General features: G+C 41.9%; 1 protein-coding gene across 1 annotated transcript in view; it reads left to right on the top strand.

Annotated features, from left to right (window-relative positions):
- The window catches only part of LOC104277641 (metalloprotease TIKI2-like), a 48,458-nt gene that overhangs the window by 1,810 nt on the left and 21,865 nt on the right, over positions 1 to 24,783 (top strand). The window contains exons 2-3 of the mRNA XM_009874338.1: positions 1,060 to 1,150; positions 24,485 to 24,754. Of these exons, the coding sequence (XP_009872640.1) occupies positions 1,060 to 1,150; positions 24,485 to 24,754 (361 nt within the window). The remainder of the gene's footprint in view (positions 1 to 1,059; positions 1,151 to 24,484; positions 24,755 to 24,783) is intronic.

Below are 24,783 nucleotides of genomic sequence, written 5' to 3'. Positions count from 1 at the left end.
TCTCAGTGTCATTCATGTATATATTTATATACCTTTAACATTCACCAAGGGCTGCAGTCGGAGACAGGTTTCTGGGCTATGTGGATTTTACTAAACCTGTTAGTGGACTTCTTGCCTCCTTACTTCATATGTCTAACCCATCCTGAAAACAATGTGGAACTCTGACAATAAGTTGAAAGCTTTGGAGGGATTACACTGCCTTACTGAGTCTGTACCTAAAGCCCTTTGAGGGCTCCCATTGACTCCAGTGGGATTTGGTTCAGACCTCGAGTGTATAGGACTCCCTTAACTAAACTCCTTCGAGGCCCATACATGCTGCAGTACTTATTGGGATCTTTGTTATTTCTGTGAATAGGAATGCAACCTTTACACTTTCAGTGAAGAGCCTTGCTTTACAGGACTAAACTTTCGCATTTTGCGAGAGATAAGGTTACCATCCCAGCTCCTCCCAACCCAGCTGTGCAGGTGGCTGAGCAGTTGATGAAGCAATTCCTGAACCACTGCCAGTTTAGGTAGATAAGCGCTGAGCGTGCAGGACTGCAACTTCAGAGCTTCTTCATAAGCAGATGTCCAGGAATGACGATGGGCAGGGTGGACATTTGGGGTCATAAATTGTTCCAATTCATGGGTCAAAGCCCCAGTAATATTCTTTTTGCCACTGCAGGGTCATTCTGATATCCATGTTAGAAGTTTATCTAGTCCATGCACGTGGACTAAAAAAAATGGCCACAGAGGAAGACAAGACTAGCAGTTCGTCTAGGTTGGCTTTTATCCACTCAGTCCCTCGGCCATGTGAGAGGCAGGAGGGGTGCATAAGATGGAAGATGACTGTATCAGGCTGTGCTCTGTCTCTTTCTCTGGCCATCGCCAAAGGCTGAAGTGGACTACGTGGTGAATAGCTAAATCCTCATTACAACAAGTTGCTTAACATGCTTTTCTTGCTTCTGGAGCTGATCTACCTTCTGGTAACCTTGCCTCTCAAGCCTGTTGTTCCAACAGGAGAAACTCAAGCGAGAGGAGCAGTTTGATTGACAGTGCTATTTTCTACCTGTATTTTAGGTCACTTCCTGGGTAACAACACTGTGATTGATGTACTGAGACAAGCAGGATTTGAAGTGGAGCACACCCCTCCTGGACAACCAATTGGAAAGTAAGCAGTTGCCCACAGATTATTAATCACTTTCTCTCTTTTTCTTTATTTTCTCCCTTTTTCTGTGACTAAGAAAGATTATTGCAGTAGTATAGGAGGTGGGTGAGGGCATGATGAACCTCCCTTTCCCACCCAAGTTCCGGACGAAAAGTGCAATTGTAAAGCATCCATTGTGTGAGTTTGGAAACTTACGGAGCTTCAGTGGCTGTTTTTTTTTTTCACTTGGGGACTTCATTTGTGTCACAGCTGCTTCACTATATGGTGCAGAGGTGCCACAGTTCCTTTCTGTTTCCAGGAAGCATCTTATTCAGCTCATTCTCCCCCATAGCTGTTTTGTCCGTTTTTCTCTGTGGGCTTCTTGCAGGGCAGTAGACTGCCTCCAGCCTCGTTTTTCAGGCCTCTCTGTCAGGCTGCTCTTCTTCAGGTGGAATTTCAGTTTTGCCTGAAGGACCAGATTTACTGTAGCAAATGCACCTTGGAAAGTGTGGTGGGTAGGTAAAAAGCTATTCAATATTCTCTGAGCTTCTTCATCTCTCTGATCAAGTAAAGCAGGCAAGGATCGGTTACCAGGCTCTCGGCAATCTTCATTAGTATAAGAGAAACTATGGCACAAAATTGTCCTCAGTTGATGAAACAGATTTCCTTCCTTCCCTAGACTTTGCTCTTTCTTGGCCATTTAGACAAGGTCACTGTCTAAAGATGTCATAGACAATAAAACTGGGAGGGATGGTGGGAGACCGTCTAGCTTTGCAAAGTTAGCCTTTCCCCTGCATTCTGCAGATAAAAATTGACTGAGATTGCTCTGGCATACGATTGTTATCTTCATTAGGAGAAAGTGTTAGCAGTATGCTCCTGTCCCCAGTGAGCAGACACGATATGGTCCAGACAGCAGGTGAGTTTCAATATGGAGAATTAATTGCAGGACTAGTAGACCATGTCTGAAAAAACGATGTTTTATACAGTTGGAAAATCTGGCTTATCTAACCTTGTTTGTGAAACATCCGCAAGGATTCCTGTAGAATATGATATGGCTCAACTGTACCTAAAAGTCTTTGACAGAGCATTTTTCCTAAATGCTTCTTGGAAAATGTTGAGGAATAAAAGCACGGTCTTAAATAACTGTGGGGAAAAGAAGGATAAAAAGCTATCAAGCACAAGGAAGAACATATAGTCAGAGGAGGTTTAAGAAGCATTTTAGCAGAGGGAGAAAAGTCAACATGGCACAGAGAAGAGCAGTAAACACTAACTGGCTGGAGCTTGAAATTTTGGCTAGAATCAATTAAATGCCTGTGTCTAAAAATACAGTGAAACAAAAGAAACAAGCAAACTATACCAAAACAGCTGAAGTATACCATTCCTAGGTTTTTGACAAAGAAACTTTCCTTTCAGGGAAGCACACACTTGCCTCAGCAGTTTTCATATAGTTGAAAGTATCATCTTCCCATGAAAAGTATCTCAACTGGAAATTGTGAAACTATTAATTTATTGGCTGTTTGCAAGCCCTTGAGAAGAAAGCAAGATACAGTAGTGTGAGAAATGTCCAAGAGTAGTCTCTGCTCTTTGTGGTCTTGAGATATGTCTATACACGTCATCACAGACTTGAAATAACACGATGGGGCAGGAAACTTGAAATAAAGCCACTGCTTAATGTTGACTTATTTGCAGTGTGGGGCACCTCTATGTATGCATTTCCTGACCTTGTCAGAAGCGTCTCTTGTTCGTGATGTTTTCCCTAAAATTGTCAGTCTCTGAGGAAAACGTACTTGAAAGCGAGTGGACTCGGACTGCTGCCTGGAACAGCGTGTATGTCCTCAGCTGAATTCTCCTACACTTGGTAGCTTCTTTTCCTTGCTCCATATCAAAGTATTGGGCAGGTTGGTCCCTTTATCTGCACTAGTACCCTAATTTCAGTGGGGTCTGTTATGAACATTGAACATACAAAACTTTATTAAAGGGTATACTGGTGTGCATAAATCCTGGATATGGTTGTGCTCCATAAGGATTAGATGCTCTGTGTGTTTTCCTGTGCTCTGATGGTCCAGGCAGGTCAGCCAGTCTTAGAAGAGAGTACAGAAAGAAAAATAAATGGCGTAGTAAAGAAATCTGGAGTTGTCACTAAAGTGCATTACTCAAGGTGCAGAAATGGTAAAAGATAATAAAAACTTAAATAAGAATAAATATATTCACAGGAAACAGCTTTCTGCCTTTAGGAAAAAAAAAAAACAAAAAGAGACTCACAGACCTGCATATCAGGGACTGTATTTTCATTGTCCTACAGCTGGGGCTGTAGCCAGCAGAAGTATTTGGGGCTCCTCTTAGAAATGAGGAGGTTGTTGCAAACTACTTTGTCTCTTTTTTTTTTAGAATGGCTGGTATTTTTTGATTTCTGGGTGAGGTACAAAAGACAGTCTAGTTAAACACAGTTGTGACAATAGCTGGTCACATATGCAGAAAGCACAGCCAGTTAGTTGCTGTGGTGTTGAGGTTATGTTGCTGTAATTGAAAGCCTTAAGAACCTGGCATTTTTGTCTACCCTTCTTTTTTTTTGCTCTCCTCTTTCCTTCTGAAAAGGTGAAATAAAACCATTTGAAAACAGTTAGGAAGGCCCAGAAGAGGAACCGTTTTGGGATAGTGGCTGTACTAACCGTGTCTGTACATAGAACAAGCAAGCAGAAGCTCAACGAATTTTGAGCTGCTTGCAACCAGAAATTTTTATGGATTATAGAGATGCAAGTGTGTTTGTCTTGATTCTGGTGGAGCCATAGATGAGAGAAGAGGTATTTCTGTCCTCTGCTGAAACCCAAAAGAGACATTTCTGCTTTACTTCCAAATAAGTTGTATAAGGGAATGAAGCCCACTGCATTGCATTCTGGCACTGACAGCTGAACAGTTGGATCGTGTTCAGGGAAGATCAGCTGGACTCTAATGTGGAGATTGGTGGGGGTGGACAGCCATGGAAAAAATGCAAGGGTTGGGAAAAGCTGAAGCAGCTGCATGCTTATGTTTTTGGCCAAGGGAATTTTAAAAAGGATTGCTGTGGACGGATTGTGTGCAGAACGACAAAGAGGAACGATTTGAGCTGGCACATAGGAACGTTTGGAGGTATATCATACTGAAACTGAGGGTGAGTTTGGCTGAATATCAATGATTTCTTGACAGTAATTTGCAGGACTCAGATTGAGTCAGAAGCCTCATTGATGAACGTAGCTTCAGCAAGTCAGTCGTGCTACATCCTACTTACTACCAACGCTGCCTTGCCAAAAAAGCAAATACTGTTTTTCTTTAGTATCTCTGTTCCTAGGAAAAAGGAAAAAAAACAACCCCAAACTTACTATTGTTGTTGTTGTTTTTGTTGTTCCTGTTGAAATTATTAGTTGTCTGATCTTTATTGTTCAATAATAAAGAAACAGTGGTGCCATAAATGGGTGGGGTAATGTGGTATGGCAGTTAAGCTCTGTCATCCATTTCAGTTTCAGAAAGGACAAGAGAATACTTCTTTAGAAAGAAAGTGGTACCATTCCTGTGTATCAGAAAAGCCTTGGGAAGAGTGAAACAGGACTAAGACTGAAGCTGTTTATGCTTTCAGTTCCATACAGGCTGGGTAAAGCCAGAAGAGCGTTGGCTCCCTCTGTCCAAAATGCTAAGCACGAATTGTGAAATGGCTGCTCTTTAAGCCGACCAAAATTAATACCTAGAGTCTCACATTTCTGTTGTCTAGTGACAAGCACAACTATGAGCCAAGTTCTCTTTCTCTTAAAGTACTGGGGAAAAGTAAAGTGAGACCTTGGCAGGCTAGAAAGATAGCTGAGACATGGAGCGGTTTGATGGCTCCAGAATCAATGAACTGGCAAAGAAAAGTGCATATGAAGTAATTTAGCTGGTGTGGAGCTATTTGGGAGCTCTCAGTGACTGGGTTTCTGAAATCCCCTAGCTCCTGTTGATCTGTGCAGTGGCCCAGTGTTGACCTTCCTGAGCCTCTTCTAGAATCCCACCAGTTGACTATTGAAAACTCCTTCTTTAAAGCTCAATCCCGTTCTGTAAAATAAACTTTGTTGTACTTAGCGTGCAGAACAGTGCCATAAGGACTTGAGAACTTATCCTCATGTTGGCTTCATTTGTTTATTTCATTGCCTGAGGGAAAGTGTCCCAAATCTGTTTGCCTGACAACCTTCAACAGCATTCGTATTTAGTATTTATTTTGCTGGCTGTCCTCCTTGTCCCCAAATAAAGCCATTGGAAAATGAACGGCTGAAACAGTATCTCATTGCTTTGTCGCGAGGTAAGTTTTTTTTCTGTGGAGCTTCTGCCATCTGGGCCATCACTGCCCCTCTTTCTTCAGAAAGTAGAGCTGTGTGCGTGGGGTGGGGAGAGAAGAGGAGATGGGAGAAAGTTTCTCTTTTAGATGGATTCCAGTGACTTGACCAGATAAAAGACCGCAGCTGCTTCACATTTAATTGGAAACAGCCAAATTACGAGATCAGTCCCGGAAGCACCTGTGTCCATGATGACTCTATTGTTACGGGCTTCTCAGAACCGGCTCTGACCTTCTGCCATGCGCCAAGCCCTGACGCACTGCACTCCCTTCTCTCGGCCAGAAAAACACGCAGCAGCGCTCATTTCCATCGGGCTGCTCTTTCCGATCTTATGCTCAATGCTACCTCCTTTCAGAATGGGAGAATTTAGGACAAGCTTCTGAGAGTTTATTGTAAACTCTGAGGGCTCTGCGGTAGAAATTAACTACCCTCCCTCATTATCTTTGAATTTCCTGGCCCAGTTCAAGCAACATGTCCTTGCTGTTGTAGCTTATTCCTTTCCATCTTTCTGAAGCAAAGAGCTTTTCCTATAACATCCTACACGATTGGTGCAGCTCAGCATTGTCTCACGGTGGAGATCTTCGCTTCACTATGAATGCTTTCTTCTTTCCCCTGAGATGAAAGCCCACCCAGTCCACACAGTGATGCAGCCATTTCACTCCGTCCGGATGCCTAACCTGCATAAGGTGATACACAGGAACGGGCAAATATTTGACATAACATTCCCTACAGCCTCAAACTGGTAAAAGTTACAGGTCAATAGATTGAAACCCATGTATTTATGGATGGCATCAGAGCCTTCAGGAGTCTCCAGTACTGGAGAAGTTCCTCGGGATGTCCAAGAACCTTTGTCTTTTCTGGCCTGGCAGGGTTACTCCACTCTGCTTAGCTGTTAGTGTTCAGGATGTGTTTGAGAGGATGTTAAAGTTGTAGTAAAACAAGTAAAATTTTATTTGGAAAAGAGACAAGGAAAAGATAAAAATATGAGGGCGCTGGCACCTCCACTCGAAGCAACTGAATTAATTTAGAAAAAGAGAAGAGCTGGCCAGCTGTTAGTCCATTCTAGATCCCATCTCTTCTGAGACAGGGATAAATGCACACTTTTTTTTGTGAGTGGAATAATCTCCCCATTGGCATGCTGCAGTTCTTAATCCTGTTGTAAACCTTGATCTTTCACTTGATCTGAGCCTGAAGATCATACTCCCTTCACTAGCTTCCTTTCCTCAGAAGAAAAGCAAACCCATAATTTAGTGGGGTTTCTCTGACAGCATAATTTGCAGTAAGAGGTGTATGGGGATTAACTAGGGTTCATCTGCATGCGTTAGCAAATTTATTGCCTCATCTAACATTGGAGAATATGACTAGTTAATGCTTAAAATATTTAGTGATGAAAATGTGCATGTTACGTTTTCAAGGGATTCCCACGTGCCTTTAAAATACCCTCCTTTGCAACTTAATTGTCTTTGTGTCTATAATTACATTACAGCCACAAAGTCTCAGCCAATCAAACTAACTCTTTGGGGGCAAAAAAAATGAAAAAAATCTCCAAGATGTGGTAGAGAAGCAAAGTCAACTTGCAAGTTCTCAGCCATAGCAACTTAATGATCCTGTAACTTCCTGAACAACACTTTACTAGGGCCAGTGCATCTTTAGGCCACCTTTAAATGCCAAACACGTTCTGAAAGAGTGGAAGTTAGCAACTTCATTCAAAAAAAAAAATCTGGGAAAGAGCAAGATAATTCATGGTGTTAGTGAAAGAATACGGAACAAAACTTCTCAGGAATTTTGCGCTTGACTGGTTCTCCCAGTGAGACTTTCACTTTTCTCTATAATCAGATTTTATCCTTGGCCAAATTTCTGGTTTCTTTTGAAAAAAAAAAAAAAGTTTCGTATTCCATATCATTCTCTTCCTTGGGAACTTGCACACAGGGTCACTGGGGAACCTGGTCTTGCTTCTTTTTGCTGAAGAGCAGCTTCCTCACTGAGCTGTCCTGAAGCCAGTGCTAAGGTTTCTAGGGTTTTTTTGCTGCTCTGCAGCCCATCAGTTTTAGATCTTTATGTCATACTCTATCTAATAGTCAACCTACAGAGCCCTGGAGACTTTGAAAGTTCACAATTCAGCCTTGCTTTGTTTCCTAGCCTAATTCTGGAGTTCTTGTTTCCACAGGTGAAGCTGATTTTTCATCTTCTTTATGCTCCTAGCCAACTGTAAGGCAGATCTTTTTGCCTAAGGTTGTTAGTATAAGATTAACGTTCTTGTCTATAGTAACGAGAGATAAAGCTGATCCAAACTGCACTGAAGTCAACAGCAAGGCTTCCATTGATACCAGTAGCTTTTAGAAGTCATCATTAATATGAGATCAATGCTGATTCTCTCCTGTCTTTTTTTTGTGAGGAGCCACAAGCGAATTGGTAGAAAACTAAGAATATGTTCACACAGTTATGCTGACATTTACTATAGTCAATGTAAAAAGCTTGACTTTTCCAGACAACTGCTCATTGGTGTCTTAGACAGCCAGCCCAACTTGTTTGCTTTAGATGTCTGCCTTGTTTTAGATGATTAATCATTTTGTGAGATGAATTCCCCTCCTGTTTGTAGGACTTGGGACCCTTGTTACAGATGGACAGTGTCACTATACTCATTGGAGCCTTCGGAAAAATTGTAGCATCCCCTCTCCAGCATTTTCTTGAAACAGTGGGGTTGTGTGAGTTTTGTGTTTGTGTATTCAGCCTGCACTTGTCCTGTGGATTGATGGCCTCCATCCCAAGTGATATCAATCTGGGCTGAAGTGCAGCTGCACTTTGTAACAGCTCAAGGGGCACAGAGGTATCAAGTGCTATTGTGTGGTTTGAAAGATGTCGTTTATCTAAGGAAGTTTGTGCTCTGTTTGCTGTCACTCTGCCTCTGCAACGCTGACTTCCCTTACCTTCACTGTCACGTTGTCAGGCAAAGAGACCTCACACGCTAGGACAGATAGCTTTTCCACTTCCAGAGCTGGCTTCCTTCGGCAAGAGGTCTGTGGGTTGTGTTGCAATCGATAGAGCTGCTTGGTTCAGCATGAGTGTAATTGCTTGTAATTTTGCTTGCAGGGAGTCCTTTAATGTGAACAAGTTACTAAAAAAGGAACAGGAAGAAAGGGAGTCAATCACTTTTTTCAGTGACACTTTCACTTAAAACTGCTTCAAGAGTAGTGCTTTGAAAGAAAAGAGTTGAGGATACAATTTTTTACATAGGAGTACAGTGGCAAGTACATTTTCCATCTTTTGTGAGTGGTCAGGTGTTCATCAGGACATTCTTCACAGTTTAAATGGGGTTAGAAGTCCTCCAAAACAACGCTGTTTTACAGAAACCTTTCTGAATTGCCCCTGCAAGTAGGTCACTCTAACATACATATGTGATGGGATCTTGTGCCACCTCTTATCCACTTCAGTGCAAAATAGTCTCACTTTTAACAACTTGTGGCATCTCAGCCAAGGCAGGTGGCTTCACATAGACCACAACACAGCTTCGAGTCTGAAGTGACTGTGCGGGTGTCCCTTTAGGAGAACTATGGCGAAGGGTCAGACTGAGGAGCATGTATGTATCAGCTGCTCCTCCTAGTTAAGTGCTAGTAGTAGGAGGAAGAATGCAAAAAAAAATTATTGCAACAAGACTAGTAAATTAAGAATGGTGAATATATGAAGCACTTGTCACAGTAAATAACTTAGAAGCCAGAATGCATTTTTATGTCGTAATCATTGAATCATTTTTATGAGAAGTCAAACTAAATTCACAAGTAATCTGTAAAATATGTAAAGAGTTTAATTTATCCAGTAAATCATGTGTTGGGAATAATGTGCCCAGCTCCAGATCAGATATACTTCAGAGAAGCTTTAAGGTCTTAAAATCCTTCTACAAGCTAAACTGATCTCCAGAACCTTTGGAGGTTCACCCTTCTCTGGAGCTCATGCTCCATACAAGTGAGCACCATGCCAATATGTTTCCCATTTCCTGGGGATTAAACTGCTGTTTTCGATGACTCAGGACTTCCCAAGAAAGCAACTCAGTCAGTCCCTCTGTCTGAAGCGGTCTCTGGTGTCTCAGAGGACGTGTCTTCTCTTGTGCAGTGATTCATGATTTCAGAGCAGAGGATCAGCTCTCTTTATTTTTTTTTTTCTTCCCACAAAGTTAATTAAAACAACTTTCTATTAGTGGGTGTTGAAAGATTTTGGCTTTCCACCTACACTCCCAAATGCTCTGCATTCCTGGGAGAATGAAAAATGGACCTGTGAATAGAAACAGGAGGGAGGAAAAATGGATCAGACGCTGTATATGGATATAGACAGAGTGGCTCTCAATTGATACGATAGAAGAACATCCTAAATGAAGACAATTTCCTGCAATTGTGGTTGCTGAAAATACACTACTACAGTAATCCAGTTTCAGAATTAATACATGCAAATTTAGACAGAAAGATTGCATCACAGGGAATGTCTGACAGAAACTGAATTATCGGTTTGAGCCTCCACCTTGACCAGTTGTTCTGTTGGCGAAAACTGGATCCTTTGTGGCTATAAGAGACCTCTGAGACTCTAGCTGGGCAGGAGAAGCACCTGGACTTGCTTTGAAGAAGCACATGACTTGCTTTGTTGGGGCCGCTGTGGACCTGGCTATGCCCATGTCTGCCTCGTGTAGCCCCACCAGAGAACAGAATTTTTTGCCAGCATGAAGAATTAGCCTAAATTTACACTCAGCATGGCTGTAACTCTCATACAGCAGCAGAAAGGGGAAACATCCTGCTGTATGAAAAGTCAGACCAGCTCACAACTCTGCAGTGACACTCTCTGCGGGTGGCAGCTTGCCAAGGTAGAGAGACCTAATTTGGTGCTCTCGTTCATGGGTAAGAGCACACCAAAGCCTTTCTCTACTGACTTCTAGGACACGTGTCACGTCAGGGACACTAAGATTTTCCTGCTAACCTGCAACAACAACTCAGCAGCAAAGTTGTAGACAGGCTCCAAGTGCATTGGTATGCAGTGCCCGGTCTGGCCACTAGATTTGGATCTGACCCCAGCTTCACATTTTCAAATTACTCTTGCAAAAATAAAGGCAGTCACAGGAATACCTCTGTCGAGACTGCACATCCCTGTTTATGTTTGAACGGCTGATATGAATCTGGAGTCCCCAGTGATCAAAGTGCATATTCAGAGAGATGAGCCCTGTGTTGTGTTTGAAGTGAACACAGCACTTTGAAACAAGGATGAAGCAGGAATAAATCAGGATGAAGGATGTGGGGCATTAGCTACTTTACATGAGATCCCTGGTGGAAAGACACGGCCAGTGTTCCGAAGTTTCCCTTGGAGAGTGCTCAGAAGTTGCATACCAGCCTATTTGTGGAAAGCTAAACAGTTCCCTATTGTCCTTGATCTGAAATGCTTCCTAGATAAACACTTTCCCCCTCCATTGAAGAAAAATGATACAGCCTGTCCAGAGCTCTAACACAGAGGACTACCCTGGGCTGCTGCTCAGCCTCTGCGAAGTTGCTGGTTTCTGTTGGCACTGAGCTTTGCTGAAGGCTGTAGTTCATGTAGGTGCCAGCATCATTAAGTAAAGGCTGCATTATTGAGTGAGACAGGGATAATCATCAAGGGTTGTGTGCCTACATCTTTGCATCTTTGGGTTCATTATACCCCTGGAATGTAATTCCCATTCCACAGTGGCTAAGCAAGGTTCTCATGGATCTCAAATACTTTTGTGGTATTGTCTCCTCCTGATTTCTGAAGGGGAAAGAAAACATTGCTAGCTGAAATAAACTCACAGGGTTCTCTACAAGGAGAACAGCAAACCTCTGCTGCTGTAATGGGTTTAGCTTGCAACATTGCCTGCATTTGCAGCATTTTAAGGAATTATTCCTAACACCCACAGAATCAAGGCATCATATTGCAGCACACAGAAGATCCAGAAGTCCCTGCATGAACTTTGGAGAGAAAAATCTAATTTCTGAAATCAGTAGTGCTATGAATCAAGGCTGTGTAACACCAGGGTAATACTGATGGCAGTTTGGTCTAAGAAGTGAGTGGCTCTACCTCTGCTTTTCCCATCCTGGCAGATGCAGATCTGAAGGACTTTGTTGTGTCCTCACCTCTAGCTGCAGTTTGGGCACACGTGGTTTTGTTGGGTGGCTCCTTCCTTCCTCTGTAGTGCCACCCAAGCTGAAGTCATTCCACTCACTGACCTACAGTCAGTGGACGCAATAGATACACAGATTGGCTTTTTGCCACCATTTTGTCAAAGCAAACCTTGCGTTTGCATATGAAGGAATAATCTTTCTTCCCCTAGAGGCATGTGATTTCATGCTAATGTTAAACTAGAGTTTTGCACGTGTATCAAACTTACATGTAGATTAGGTTTTAGGTCCCAAATGAAACTGGGAAGTGCAACTTCCATGGACATTTAACAGGCACTGAGGTTTTAAATCCCTGAGGCAATTTTAGAAATATTCCCCTCAAAGAGAAGGGACATTGACTTGAAAGAAAGCAGAGTTAACAGAGTTTTCATTTGTTTTACAAATGCAGCCATGAATTTAGGGCAATTTCTATGTATTTCAAGCATTCATACTGATAGCAATCGTAGCTGAGTGGTCAGCAATTCCCACTCAGATTGGTGAAAGGCAGCAAATGAAAGGCACAGGCAACAAAAAACACAAAAGTGTTTTAAGTGGGATAATGGAGCAGGAGACCGATTTTGTTTTCTTCTTCTTTCGTGATTGGGGTGCACTGTCCCTTTTACCTTCTCTGCCTTTCCAATAAACCTCTGGTGGGTTTGTGAATGACAGACCTGACGAAGTCTAGACGTCTTATGGATTTTCTAATTGTTAGACTCCGGTATCTAGGAAAGGGCTGAGCTCACACCTGAGCCTTTTCTTATAAAAAAAGCCTGTCTCCTTCCTACTTTTCCTATAACTAAGGACATGCACCCTTTTTTGATCTCTCTGCTACTTGGGATAGTTCAGTACAACTGGCTATTGGATTGAGCCTCACTAGAGAAGGAAGGACACAGAGAGGCAGACAGGCATGTGTGCAGTGCATTATCATTTGCTTAGGAGAAGAGCATTGCTTGAGCAGCCTGTGCTTCTGTTCAGAATTAACATCTCCATCTCATCAGGGCTGGCGGGGCAGCCCCCAGGCTCTCAGTAACATTGCAAAGAGACGATTCAGATGGATTGTTCTGCAGTTTTAATTAAAACATCTTACATGGGCAGCATTTTTACAGCCCGAGGTGGCAGTTTTGCAGCCTGGCCCACACTTACCTCTCCAAGCTGCCCATGTGGCCCCACCAGCACTGTGTTACCGAACCTTTTCTGTAATTCTTTTCACTGTCGTTATGTAAGGTGAGGAGCTACCTCCGTGGGCAGGTGGAAAACTGCGACATAAAGAGTTTTTTAACTCTTTGAGGGAGACTATGACAGCACAGCTAGGTTAACATTAGTTAAGCCACTGGGCAGTCTCATGTGCTGCTCTGAATAAATACTTGCCTCCACCACCATGGAGCATGATACAGAGGTCATCTTTCCCGGTGTCCTCTCAGCACTTTCTCATACAGATCTTTCCTGTGCTGAGCTGCTGCCACTGAAAGGAGAAGATTTGTGTGGGCTTTCTGTTTCTGGGCTTAATGTTGCCTGGTATGTTCCTGTCAGTGTCACACCTGTGGTATGGAGACATCATCTATCCAGGATTGATCTTAGCTGCCAAGGCAGACCACAACAACAGGAAAGTAAAAGTCAAGAGCTTTCTGTGTCTGACATCAACAAAAATTCAGTTCTACTGTATTTCCAGTTCTTATGGCTAAGATGGGATCCCTGACCTGTGCTGCGGCTCCAGCACTTACAGGGGAAGGTGTCTGAGACAGACGAGTCCTCACTTGCTAGAAGATGAAGTTCTTACAGGAAAACTAGCAAGGAATGATACTCAGTGTGGATTAAGAAGCAGTAGCAAAAGCAGAATGAAGGTCGCAAGCGTAGAAGTTGAACCCTTGCTCCTCCAGACCCTTTGAAAATGAAGTGTGTATCCCAGTGCCGGGATGTGCTGCAGAGACAGCCTGATCCCCTGGGGCTGGCAGGAAGGTGCACTCTCTGTGGATAGAGAAGACAGTTAACTCTAATAATGTATACTAAAAATATCCAATTTTAAATTACCAAATTATTCTGAGAATAAAAAGAGTGATTTTCAGATAAAAAGCCCTCTGCTAGCAAAGGAATATTGGCTTTTCTGTAGTTTGAGCTGGTTTTACAGCACTGCACCAGAAGAAGTCCTAGCTTGGTCTCTCTCTCAAAGTGTTCCAGTTTTGTGTAGTGATAAGAAGCTGATGTGACTGCTAGAACTCGTGCCAGATGCCAGGCATAGTTTTGATGAGTCTCTGATGTGTGTTAGATTTGTGATATTACATGCTTTTCAGTAGCTGGGCAGTGCTACAAATACTAGGCTGTGATACCCTCCCAGACAACAGGCACGTAGATAAAACTTTTCCAGGCAAACAAACAAATAAACACAGAATAATAAAACACGTGTGCACATAGAATGGAGGGAGGAAGCTTCCTAATTGACTTATGGTGCTCTGGGGAGCAGGAGAATAAGTGTTTTTCATTTTCCTGTTGTTTCACTTACGACCGTGTAGAGTTCTCTTCATGAGGGGAAGAGCTAGGGTTAATCGCTGATTTTGTGTATGTGTTTGTGTGTGTATATACAGAAGTTGGGTCTGCTCAAGCTTGTGACAAGAGACACATCATACATGTTCAGAGAGCACCTCTGGGGAAGGTTTCAACCACTACCAATCCCCAGTCTAATTTATTATTTTTCCTTGACAAAAATCATCAGGGATAACATAAAGGGTACCTGAGGAATTCGCTATCTCTCTGGTCAAGGGAGGCAGTTGGCCTAATTCTTCTTTTGGGCCAGCAGAAAGCCCCTAATAGCCGTGCATGGACATTCCTTCCCTTTCCTCCATTGGAAGATGACCAGAAGCAGAATTTCTACAAAGACCCACCACCTTTCTCCCCCTTTTCTTGGCAGAGGTTGTTAGTAGGGGACATAAGTAGACCTTCATGACTGCTGATGGCTAGTGCTAACCAGTTAGATATAGGAGGAGGGAAGCATTGCCTTTATGCAGACCCTTATCTCGGTTTTTTAGCCATGTTGGTAACTCCTTGGAGCAAGTGAGCCCCCACAGCTCCTTTGCAAGGAGCTCTGCAGCAGAGTTCAAGGCAAGAGGCTGTAAAGTCTCGCACTCTGTGCGGCTGGGTGCTGTATCATTGTATCGTCCTGATGCTCTGGCTGTGTCTGTCTGTCTTTCATGTCGTACCCTTCACTTGTGAGCTTGTTGAGATGAGGCTCTTTAATGTGTATGTAGTTTATTTCTGGGATTCTTAAATGCACCAATAAAAATAATAATAGATATTGCAGTGAAGGAGAGATATTTTTTGGGGTCAGTGCAAGTTTTCCTGTTTTAAGGGAAGAAGACCTTAGCCTTGTGTTTTGTAAGTAGTCAATGAGATTGCCTGAGTTCATTAAAAATCGATCTTACTCGTGGCTTCAGGTACTTCTTAGATATTCAAGCTGTAGTTCAAGGTCTAATCTCATAGGTTTCAATTAACAACCAAAAAAAAGAATATAAAACCTTCTTTTCTTCCTCAAGGTTTCAGCAGCAATGTACGTGCTTTATTAATGAAGAATTTTAATGAAGGATGGATTTGAGACAGAAATAAGTATTTGATATGAGCAGTTTCATCAGCATGAGTTAATACAGAGGGGGATCCTAGGTGAAACCATCTTGTGTAGAGAGACCTTATGTGAAGTCCATTAACTTTAGAGTTGAGAGAACAGCATTAGACTTAAGGTAAATGAAGTTTGGAGGAAGAAATCTCTTGCCTTCATCACGTTTCAAGGGCTCTGTCCATTACCACGCAATAAAAATTACCACAGACAGGCAGAAGTGTTGCCTGAATAGGGTTTCTAACATCTGTTTTGTTCTTTTCTTGGAAACACTCATGCCCTGTGATAAAAACAATGCCAATGGACTGTAACAGTATTGTGGAGAAAGGCAGACTGGCTCTGTGTTCCTTTTTTTAGCTCGGCAGCCATCAGTGGCTAAGCAGATCAGGTGTTTCACAGTGTCAGCTACAGAGAGGAAAAGTGGATTCAACGTAAGAGAGATGTGGGATCTCTTGCCGGCATGGTCCTCTTTGGTTCCACACTTCTGCCTGCTGCTCAGTTTAAGTGCTCCATGTCTCCTTCTACTGATAGCAGCTACTTATGTGCCTACATTATCTGTCTTGCAATTGTAAGAGACTGGGCTGAACAAGGTACTTCAGGAAGACAAGTTGCCATGCTTGTAAAGGTCTGTGATCTACCCGGTATCTCACCTCTACCAGTGCCCAGCTTCAAGAGCATCTGAGGGGAGTGCAGGAAACAGTGCCTGGCATATAGTAAATAATCTGCCATTAGTTTTAAGTCTGGAGTCAGTGAAGATGAGCAAGTTCCACAAGCTAGGCATTTGGTACCGTGCTCAGCTGATATCTTCATAGAGTGTGGATTTCTAAGATGTGATAGAAAACGGAGACTGCTGCAGATGTTTCTCCTCTCTGCAGGATCCAGCAAAGAGAGGAAACCAACTCCCAGTGGAAAAAATCTGAGAGCAGAATTCAATTTGGATTGCAAATGAGTAAAAAGCAGACAACAGTTGTGTATTAGCTGTGATTCTGTTGAGGAATCAAAATCGAACAGCCAGTTTGGGGGCTTATTTTGTCAGTCAGATTCTTAATCATGAAACCAATCTGGACGGCAACTGCTGGTATGGAGCAAATGCATCCTCACATCCTTTCTGTGTTTAAACTGAGGTCAGGAAGGGTTTGGGAATAACAATGCGTGAGATGAGAGTAGTTTTTACAACTGAGTAAGCAAACCTGCCCTTATGCATGCCTATACAGCTCAGTGTCCCAAAAGAGAGGACTAGAGAGGTGCTGGCTAGAGAGGAGCAAATAACCATAGACATCAGGAGCTCCGTTGAAGTAAAATGGGAAGGCAGAGATGAGTTTTGGGGAGTAATTCTAGTTTGATTGTGGCAGCTGGAGGAGAAGGAAGGTTTTCTTCAGCCCCTGGCTCGCTTTCTGGTCACTGGAGTCCAAGATCTTGAGATGAGATGGAGATGAGATGGTAGCACTTGGTCATCATTGTCCAGTTTCTCAGATACTTCCCAAACCACCATAAATACACTGTAGAATCAGAACTGGCTCAAAACCTAAACCCAAAGTAAAACTTTGGAAATGTCACAATTAGACCTGAAGAAATTTGCTGTTGCAGATTGGGCCAGACTGGATGAGAATGTTATGCTTTGCTCAACCTGCTGCATGATGGAAGTTAATTTGCAGCACCTGAAGAATCTGCTGTGTATAATTAATATGACATCACCTCAAAGAAACATAAAAAGATCAGAGAGTTTATGTAGAGGAAACAGAGATTACATTGCCCAGTAATAAGTCCACCATTGTTCTTTATTAAAGTCATATATGTGTGTTTATTAAAAAGTTACTGAAAGGAAAGAGCAGTATATTTTTTCTTGTTACTAATGATTTTCAAGCAATAACAGAAAAAGTGTGTGGACTAAAGCTTGAAAATATTCCAGTTCAATAAAAATGCAACCCTAGAATCTTCTTTTGTGGTGTAATACCATCGCTTTAGATTCATCAGAAAGCCTGTGTATTTTTGGCAAATTTGGACAGAAGTCAGGATTTCTAGTCCAGAGGTAATGCTGATACTCCATTTCTGTCCAAAGATCAGGGAGGAAAAGCAGAAATACTGAAAATTCATTGCAAAATCAGCACTTAAAAATTTGTTAGAGGATGCTGAAACATTTCAGTTAACATTATGGCAAGTCTTCCAGTGGTACATGGGCACACAGGAGTTGTAATTTGAACGTGAAGCCCTTTTTCTCCTCTGTGAAGTAGACTTCCAGGTCAAACCAGTTGTCCCAGGACTGCTGTGTAGCTACGTGCTCCTGTGTTTAACCAGGATGCTAGAGCAGAAGAGAGCCCGTCTTGACCAAGGGGGTAGATGTTCTGTCCATGGAGCTTTAAATACAACTTCCATAAGGCACCAAAGGCAACTGTACTAATTTTGCTTAGACTGAACTACCCAAACAGAAATAATACTAAATTGGTGTGGTGACAGGAAGACAGTGAATATTTAGGGAAGAGTCTGAGGTGAGTCTTTGTGTGCCATAAGCAGAGAAGGATCTTATTTGCTATTAATGTGGAGGATGGAAGCAACGACCCGTCCTTTGTCTGTGGCACAGCCCATCTTCTGAGGCTGGAGTGCGAAGCTTACACAGTTTACACTAAAGATGCACGAACAAAGGATTATTCACTTCAAGAATTGAACCAAAAAGTTGAGAAGGGGAAATAAGTTCAGAACAATCTGTAATGGAACATTTTGAGGACATTTTTGAAGGCAAGGATTTGGTTTTGTTGTTTGGTTTTTTGTCATTTTTATTTATTAGTTGGGTTTTTCTTCTTAATTGAGATCAATTTTTAAACAAAAAAGGCCACTTTGTGCTATTTAAGTCTTTGAAAACAGAAGACTAAAGAAAAAAATAAAAAGCTTTGTTCAGAAAGTGCTGAAATGCAGCATTTTGAGTTTTCTGAAATGAAAGAATTCATATGAAAATGTGGAAATGGCAAGTTACAAATGTTTCAGCTCTTCTCTCTTTCCTCAGCAAATTCAACCACCAAGTAGCAGAAAGCGTGCATTTCTTCTCCTACGCCTTAGATCAGCTCCACTTTTAATGGAATGGAATAGATAATGAACGTTTTATTCATTTTATAGTTTCTCAAACTGGAGAGAAAGACATCAGCATCCGTGGGAATATCTTGGCCTTACAAACTTTTCACTTAATTTATTCATAGAGTTGAGGATTTACACATATATCTTTTTTTATAGATATGTATATAGTGAGGACCATATTGCCTTTCAAACTAGGGCCACCATCTTTGAACAACCGTGATTCTTCACAGAGAACTAGTCTGACGTGAATTCTGAGTCCAGAGATACCATCCCAGTTTGATGTGGACTGTGGTCGAATTTAACTACTTCACCTAATTTAACTGCTCGTGAGATGTAGTTGACTCTGGTGCAAAAATGAAAAAAAATAACTTATTTTCCAAATTCTGTTAAAAAATGGAAATGCTTTAACTTTAGTATACAGGCCTAAGGCAACTGTTTTCTGAATAAAATAACCTCATTATAATTAAGCCAATCAGGTGAGTGTATAATCAGGGATTTCACATGTATTTTCTTTTGCTTTTTCTTGAGCCCAAATTCATCCTCAGTAATTTATGGCACTTACCTGACACAACTCACATAAGTTAGGTATGGGGAGTATCTAATTCTCCGATCTCTTCTTTGGAGTTTCTTTCTTTTGCAGAAAAAAAATATATTTTGTGTGTGTATACATATATATATGCTTCTGTCTTGAAGAGGATGAACTTCATGGTGGTGTGCACTGCTGTCACCTGGTTATGTGAATACTTCACATCATTAATAGGCGGTCCTATAAGCTGTACTGGGGTGGGTTAGGATTTCTGCCTGGTTTTCTGTTCTCCTTTTGTTTGCTGCTCTCCCAAGAGCTTTGCAAATCTGAATTTCAGCCTAGCGTGAAAGAGGAAAAAATATTTTAAAATTCTTGTGGGACAGGACATTCTGGTGTCCGTCTCTTGGGTGTGCATGACTTCTCTCTGAGAGATGCACAAGGGAAAAAAAGCAAGAAGCAGATGTCTCTGTGGCCTGTGGCAACAGGAGCAAGGATGCGTGCAAGGGACTGACAAATTCCTGCCTTGACAAAGACTCCCAAACTGGAATTTATGAGAATCTGTCCATAATAAAATGCTGTTAACTTAGCGTCTGGCTGTCATCCAGGTGCATCCCAAGAACGGTGGCATAAGGTTAAAGCTGCCGCATCACACATTCCTTGCTATCACCACAGCTTCGCTCTTGACGAAACAAGATCTTTCCTTGTCTGACAGTTCTGAAAATTGAAGCAAGAAAAACCTCAGTGGTGTTGCTGTACTTGGAAGCGCGTGCAAAGCATGGCAGCCTTCTGAGCAAAACTTTTCCATGGCTCGTGCTACAAAGACAAGATGCAATAAACAAATTGACAAACTTGCATTTTAGAAGATTCTGCACATATCTGAGGGAACAGAAATGTTACCGCAAGATTGCTGAAGAAATAGATTGGTGACTTACTTGTGTGGAAGATGTGCATGGTCAGCAAAGGCATGTCCTCACTCATGAGCTAAAGCAAGAACATGTTCTTGGCCCTGAAGAAGCCCGGGAAAAACTTGATGGGATGAAATGTTATTAGCACTGCTCTGGCAAGGTCAGGGGTCGGAGGTGTTAATGGGGTCTGACCTGCCTGATGTTCCCTTGGACAACTGTCAGTGAATCGCTGGTTCTGAACATCCCTATTGGTACGGATGAGGTGAGGTGCAAGGTGTAGTGTTAACACCTCGCAGACTCAGAGCAGCAACAAAACATGGATGCTCAGTTTTCACCCTACAGAAAAGGTTCTGAAGCCTGAAGATGGTCACAGCCCTCTGAGATGCAGAAACTGGATCCTTGATATGAGGGGTAGGAGGATGCTCACCTCTGCAGGGAGAAAGACATGGCCAGAACGGTGGCTTGGGGTTGAATAAAAGTGGAACCTGGGCAATTTTAAGCCGGGGAATTATGGAAAGAAGCTGTTACAGGACTTTGTGATGTTAATGTCAATTTTCTGACCAGCTCTGCTCATAACCTGGCAAATTCCAATGACAAGTCAATTTTCTATTGTCAGTGCTGGCAGAGGGCAACACTAGAGATTGTGTGGCAGAGAATGAAATGGAGAGAGAGACTCATGGAGCCTACAGCTCAGCCTACTCTACTTGCGTGTTTTGGTTTTGTTCTCTTAATTCTTAAAAAGAATTAGAAAAGGATGGCAAATTTCACTAGAAGTGAAACAAAACCACAAGGGTCTTTGTCTGTGGATGAATTGTTTTCAAGAACTAGCAAGAAATAATGTTTTCCTGTTTTCAGTGTTTTCTGTACCTTAGGATGAAGCCACGAAGTGTATTTGCTAAGATTCCCAAGTTTTCTTACTTGAACTCTGTTATTTTAGAGAACTTGTTTTGCAGAACTATGCGTCTCAGGGAAGGAAATTAAGGTCAGAGATGAGAAAAACCCACCTAAGGGCCTGAAATATTTTTAGTTTCCCAAAGACCACCCTGTGTGATCACAGATTCAAAAATGGGTGGAACCCCTAAGCCTGGAGTTGTATCAAGTTATTCATGAAAAATCTCTGCGATCTTTGTGTGAACCAAGATATTTGGGTGGCACTTTCTCACTCTTTCTTCTGAAGAGGCACTGTGGCCTCGCAAACTGAAAACTCACCCTGCTTTTTTTCTGGTTTTAAAACTAAAACTAAAACTCTGTATCTTGAAGAGCTCTCTCAGCATTAGTGAAAGAGTGGAGGAAAAAAGTGTATTTTATCCCCATGGTTTCATACAGTGCAGCTGTGCTAACAGAGTACGTTGAGACTGACGCCAAAGGAAAGGCACAAAATAGTCCATGAAATGATCAGCTGAATCTATCAGTAAAGTTCACGCAATGGGGAGACCTATTTTCCAGGAATCCTATTGCAGATAAGAGTTATTTGTCCTTTCTTTTTTTCCCTTAGGGGAACAAAATCCAGAATATTAATAAATTCAAGCCGTTTGCATTGATAAAATCTTTACTGAAATCAATGGAAAAGTTGTATTCTGATAGGAAGTCTACTTTACTTTGAATTGAAGTCTTTAAATATCCTTACAATATATTTGGATTAAATATCCGTATTCTGTGGACGTTCTTGATTTTACTTCTGTCTGTGGGATGATGATCAGATTTGAAAAGAGCCAGGTCTCTACATTTATTTAAATCGAGTTCTTCAAAAAAAATATTTTTTGAAAGAAGCATCACACAGCCTTTAACAGTCCCTCCTAAGTCTTGAGGTAATTATTAGTAGTAGAGGAACAATGGAGCAAGTATCAACCGAATGTAATATGCAGTTGCTGCAGTGGAGCTATTCCCTCTGCGTCAACTCTAAAGTACAAGTGGTTAGTTTATAACCCTCTTTAGGTTACAGCATTTTAATGTTTCTTCAGTGTTTATTTATTCTCTTCCCAAAGAATGTTCTGAAATACCGAGTTTACAACCTGTGGCTCATGTGATGGTAGTGGAAACAATTAAGCTAGAAGCTTTCAAAGCCACCACTGGGATTTTGATGCCCAAACTCATTAATTTTAATAAGAAGTGAGCTGCCAGTTGTCTTAAGTGGTTTCTAAAATCTCAACCCATAAAAACACCTCTCTACTGGTTCCAGTTTACTAGGAACTCAGAGCAAGGTAAACATATGTAACAAAATAGTAGGTGTTAAAAGGTGGAAAGTATGTGTTCAGAAGGCTCTAAGACCGTTCAAGGAACCAAGTGGTGGCCTCAGCCTTGAGCTGGCAGATATGGGCTGACCTGGGGCTGTTCCTAACTTCATCATCTCGGGAAATTGCTGCCTGCTCAGAACATGAGGAACAGTTTTGGTGGCAAGGAGAAGAAAGTCAATGGAAATGGAAATCTTGACAAAAAGTCGGTTCCAGCTGTGATGATCACATTGTTTGTCTACTTCGTGCTCTCACATCTGCTCCACGCTCTTTCTTTCTTAACGTGTTTCTGCCCACCCCAGCCTTGTTGCCAGATTGATGACTGGGTTGTCGGAAGACCTGGATGAATTCACCCCACACAGTGAAAAACAGGAGTTTTCCTGAGCAGTACCAGAAGCAGCTGGTTTTGGGCACCATCAATCAGATTGTATTCCCATTGCTTTGACATAAGTGCAGGAGGCAATGAGACCAGGGCTTCCTTGCCACCCATTGCTGCCATTGCAGCACCCACATGGTCTTTGTAGATGCTTGGTCCAGGTCCTTCCTACCTGCCTAGCCCATCCTATCCAAATTCAAACTGTGTTATCTTCCAAGCTGCTAAATGGCTGCATTTGCACGTTGAGACTTCGCTGATCCACCATCATGGTTGGACAAAAATTAAGAACTGTGGTCTGAGGGACTCACCCAATGCAAACCTGTGAGAGAGTTTCCTTTTACATGAGTCTGGAGATGTCTTTGCTTCAGCCATGAGCCTGTGTCACAGTCTAAGAAGCCTTTGAGAAAGACCTTGGAAAGTACTCGTGTCTCTTAAAGAGGCTGCACTGATGAAAACTCATCCTCAACGTGAATCATGGAATAAAAGTCTTAATGGGGAAAGTAAATCCAGAACCAGCAGATCTCTGTGATGTAAAATAGAGCATGGACTGAGTATGAGTGAGTTTGAAAAGGACTCACTGAGAGTCTGAATGCTAGGAAAAATATGGGATTTTCTTGTGTCTTTTATTAATGAAAGCAACCTTGGAGAATTTTAGAATTAGTTTAAACAAATGTTTTTCTTTTCTGTATCTGTCATATGAATGTTGAAGACCTTCATTAATGCTGGCTACGAGTGACAAAGTTACTGTAGTTTTTGCCAGTGAGTTTCGTAGTAGCAGCAATTAATTATCAGTAGCTATTAGAAGGACCTTTGGGTGAAACATGATGCAGTGGAAATAGAGATGACCATCTTGACTGCTATTGTAATGGACTTGAGAAAAATCATAAAGAAAAAAAGCTGCCATTAGTAGTAGATGTGACTTTTTTTTGGAAAAGAACAAAATGTTCCATAAATGAAACATGTGGTTTCACTTGCAGCACATTTTGTACATTGTCACCAATGAAGTTGAGGATTTTTTATTACTTTTTCATTAAAATGTCTTACTGGTTTCACTCAGGAGGCAAAAGTTTTCACGTGTCTTTAATTGTTTCTGTCATAAAAGTCATAGCATCCATGTAATAGAAATAGTTTTGCAGACCACAGCATCATATTGCCTGTTAATTCTCATCCATTTTCTGTACCTACAACTCATTAGACCGTCCCAGAGAGAGAAGAAGTTCCTCTCTTGCAATTAAAACCAATCAGCAACTTCTACTGCACATTGGGAGAAGAAAATCACTTTGTGTCACTAGTGGTTTATTAAATTTTCCTTTCAGATATCTTAGCTCACAAATATAAGTTCACATGGCCACATATCAAAGGAGAGAGTTCGCATTGATTTTTTTCTAAAATTTAGTGAAACCCTAGAAGATGAAAACAATAAAAGGCCTTTTTTCTGCATAGTTCCAGTCAGATGCAAGAGGTGGTAGTATTTCAAGCAGGAGTGAAGAGCTCTGGCAGTATTGTTTCAAGATGACTTTGGACAGGTCATTTACCCTCTTTTTTGCTTCATTTCTCAATTACAAACAAACTGCTCGAGTTTAGATCTCTCATATCCTATCCCAGCAGCCCAGCTATTAGACCGTGCTTCTTGTCATCAGTCTGGGCTTCCCTGTCACCAATCCTAACTCAGGTGAACCAGTGGAATTATTACTGCAGTCAAAACAACTACATGTTTTTCACAGATGACCTCCAAAGTTGAACCAAAAAAGAAAAGTTTAGAAAAAGAAGAGCTAGTTTTATCTCATTAATTTAAGATCAGCTTCTGTTAAGGTGTCTGTTTTCCTCAGAGAGAGTCACAGTGTGCCATTTAACCTTCAGCCCCATGGGGAGGTAACGTTAACCCCTACCACAGCCTCTAAAGCCTCTAAGAAGTAATTAAAATGCCAGAAAACAGCAATACCGTATCAACCACCTTTCCCCCCCTTTTTCAATTCAGTGTTTATTTGAAAGCTTGCTCGGGAATGCCACTGCTGTCTTTATTTGCTGCACCATAGCAAAAATCTTTCTCCTTGTACACCTTCTTAGCACTTAGGAGCACCCACCAAGTAGGGTACTCCTCTGCTTTCGGTTTTTTTCTGAGCACAATCCCTCTTTTATTCACTGAATGTTTAAATATTCTATTTTGCAGTTCAAGGATGACAAAGACAAGTCCAGCTTTGGAAGGGTCCTCAGCAACATCCCTGCCCGCTCTCCAGCTTTCTGAGCAGGTCCCACTGACATCTCCTTCCCTGAAGCCGCTGCAGATGGACGAAGAAGACAGCCTGTCTCCTCACCTCCTGTTGCCAGATAGCATCAGCCAGCTAGAAGAGTTTGGCAGGCAGAAGAAATGGCACAAGAAGCAGCACAAACACCATCGCCAGAGGCAGTTCAACGACCTCTGGGTTCGGATTGAAGACAGGTGAGTCATAACTTTCATGGTCCCTGTTC

This window comes from Apaloderma vittatum, unplaced genomic scaffold (assembly GCF_000703405.1).
Source record: "Apaloderma vittatum isolate BGI_N311 unplaced genomic scaffold, ASM70340v1 scaffold12478, whole genome shotgun sequence".
In the NCBI taxonomy this organism is placed as follows: Eukaryota; Metazoa; Chordata; class Aves; order Trogoniformes; family Trogonidae; genus Apaloderma; species Apaloderma vittatum.
The sequence above is the reverse complement of the archived record's forward strand: the minus strand, read 5'-3'. Positions and strand labels throughout refer to the sequence as shown.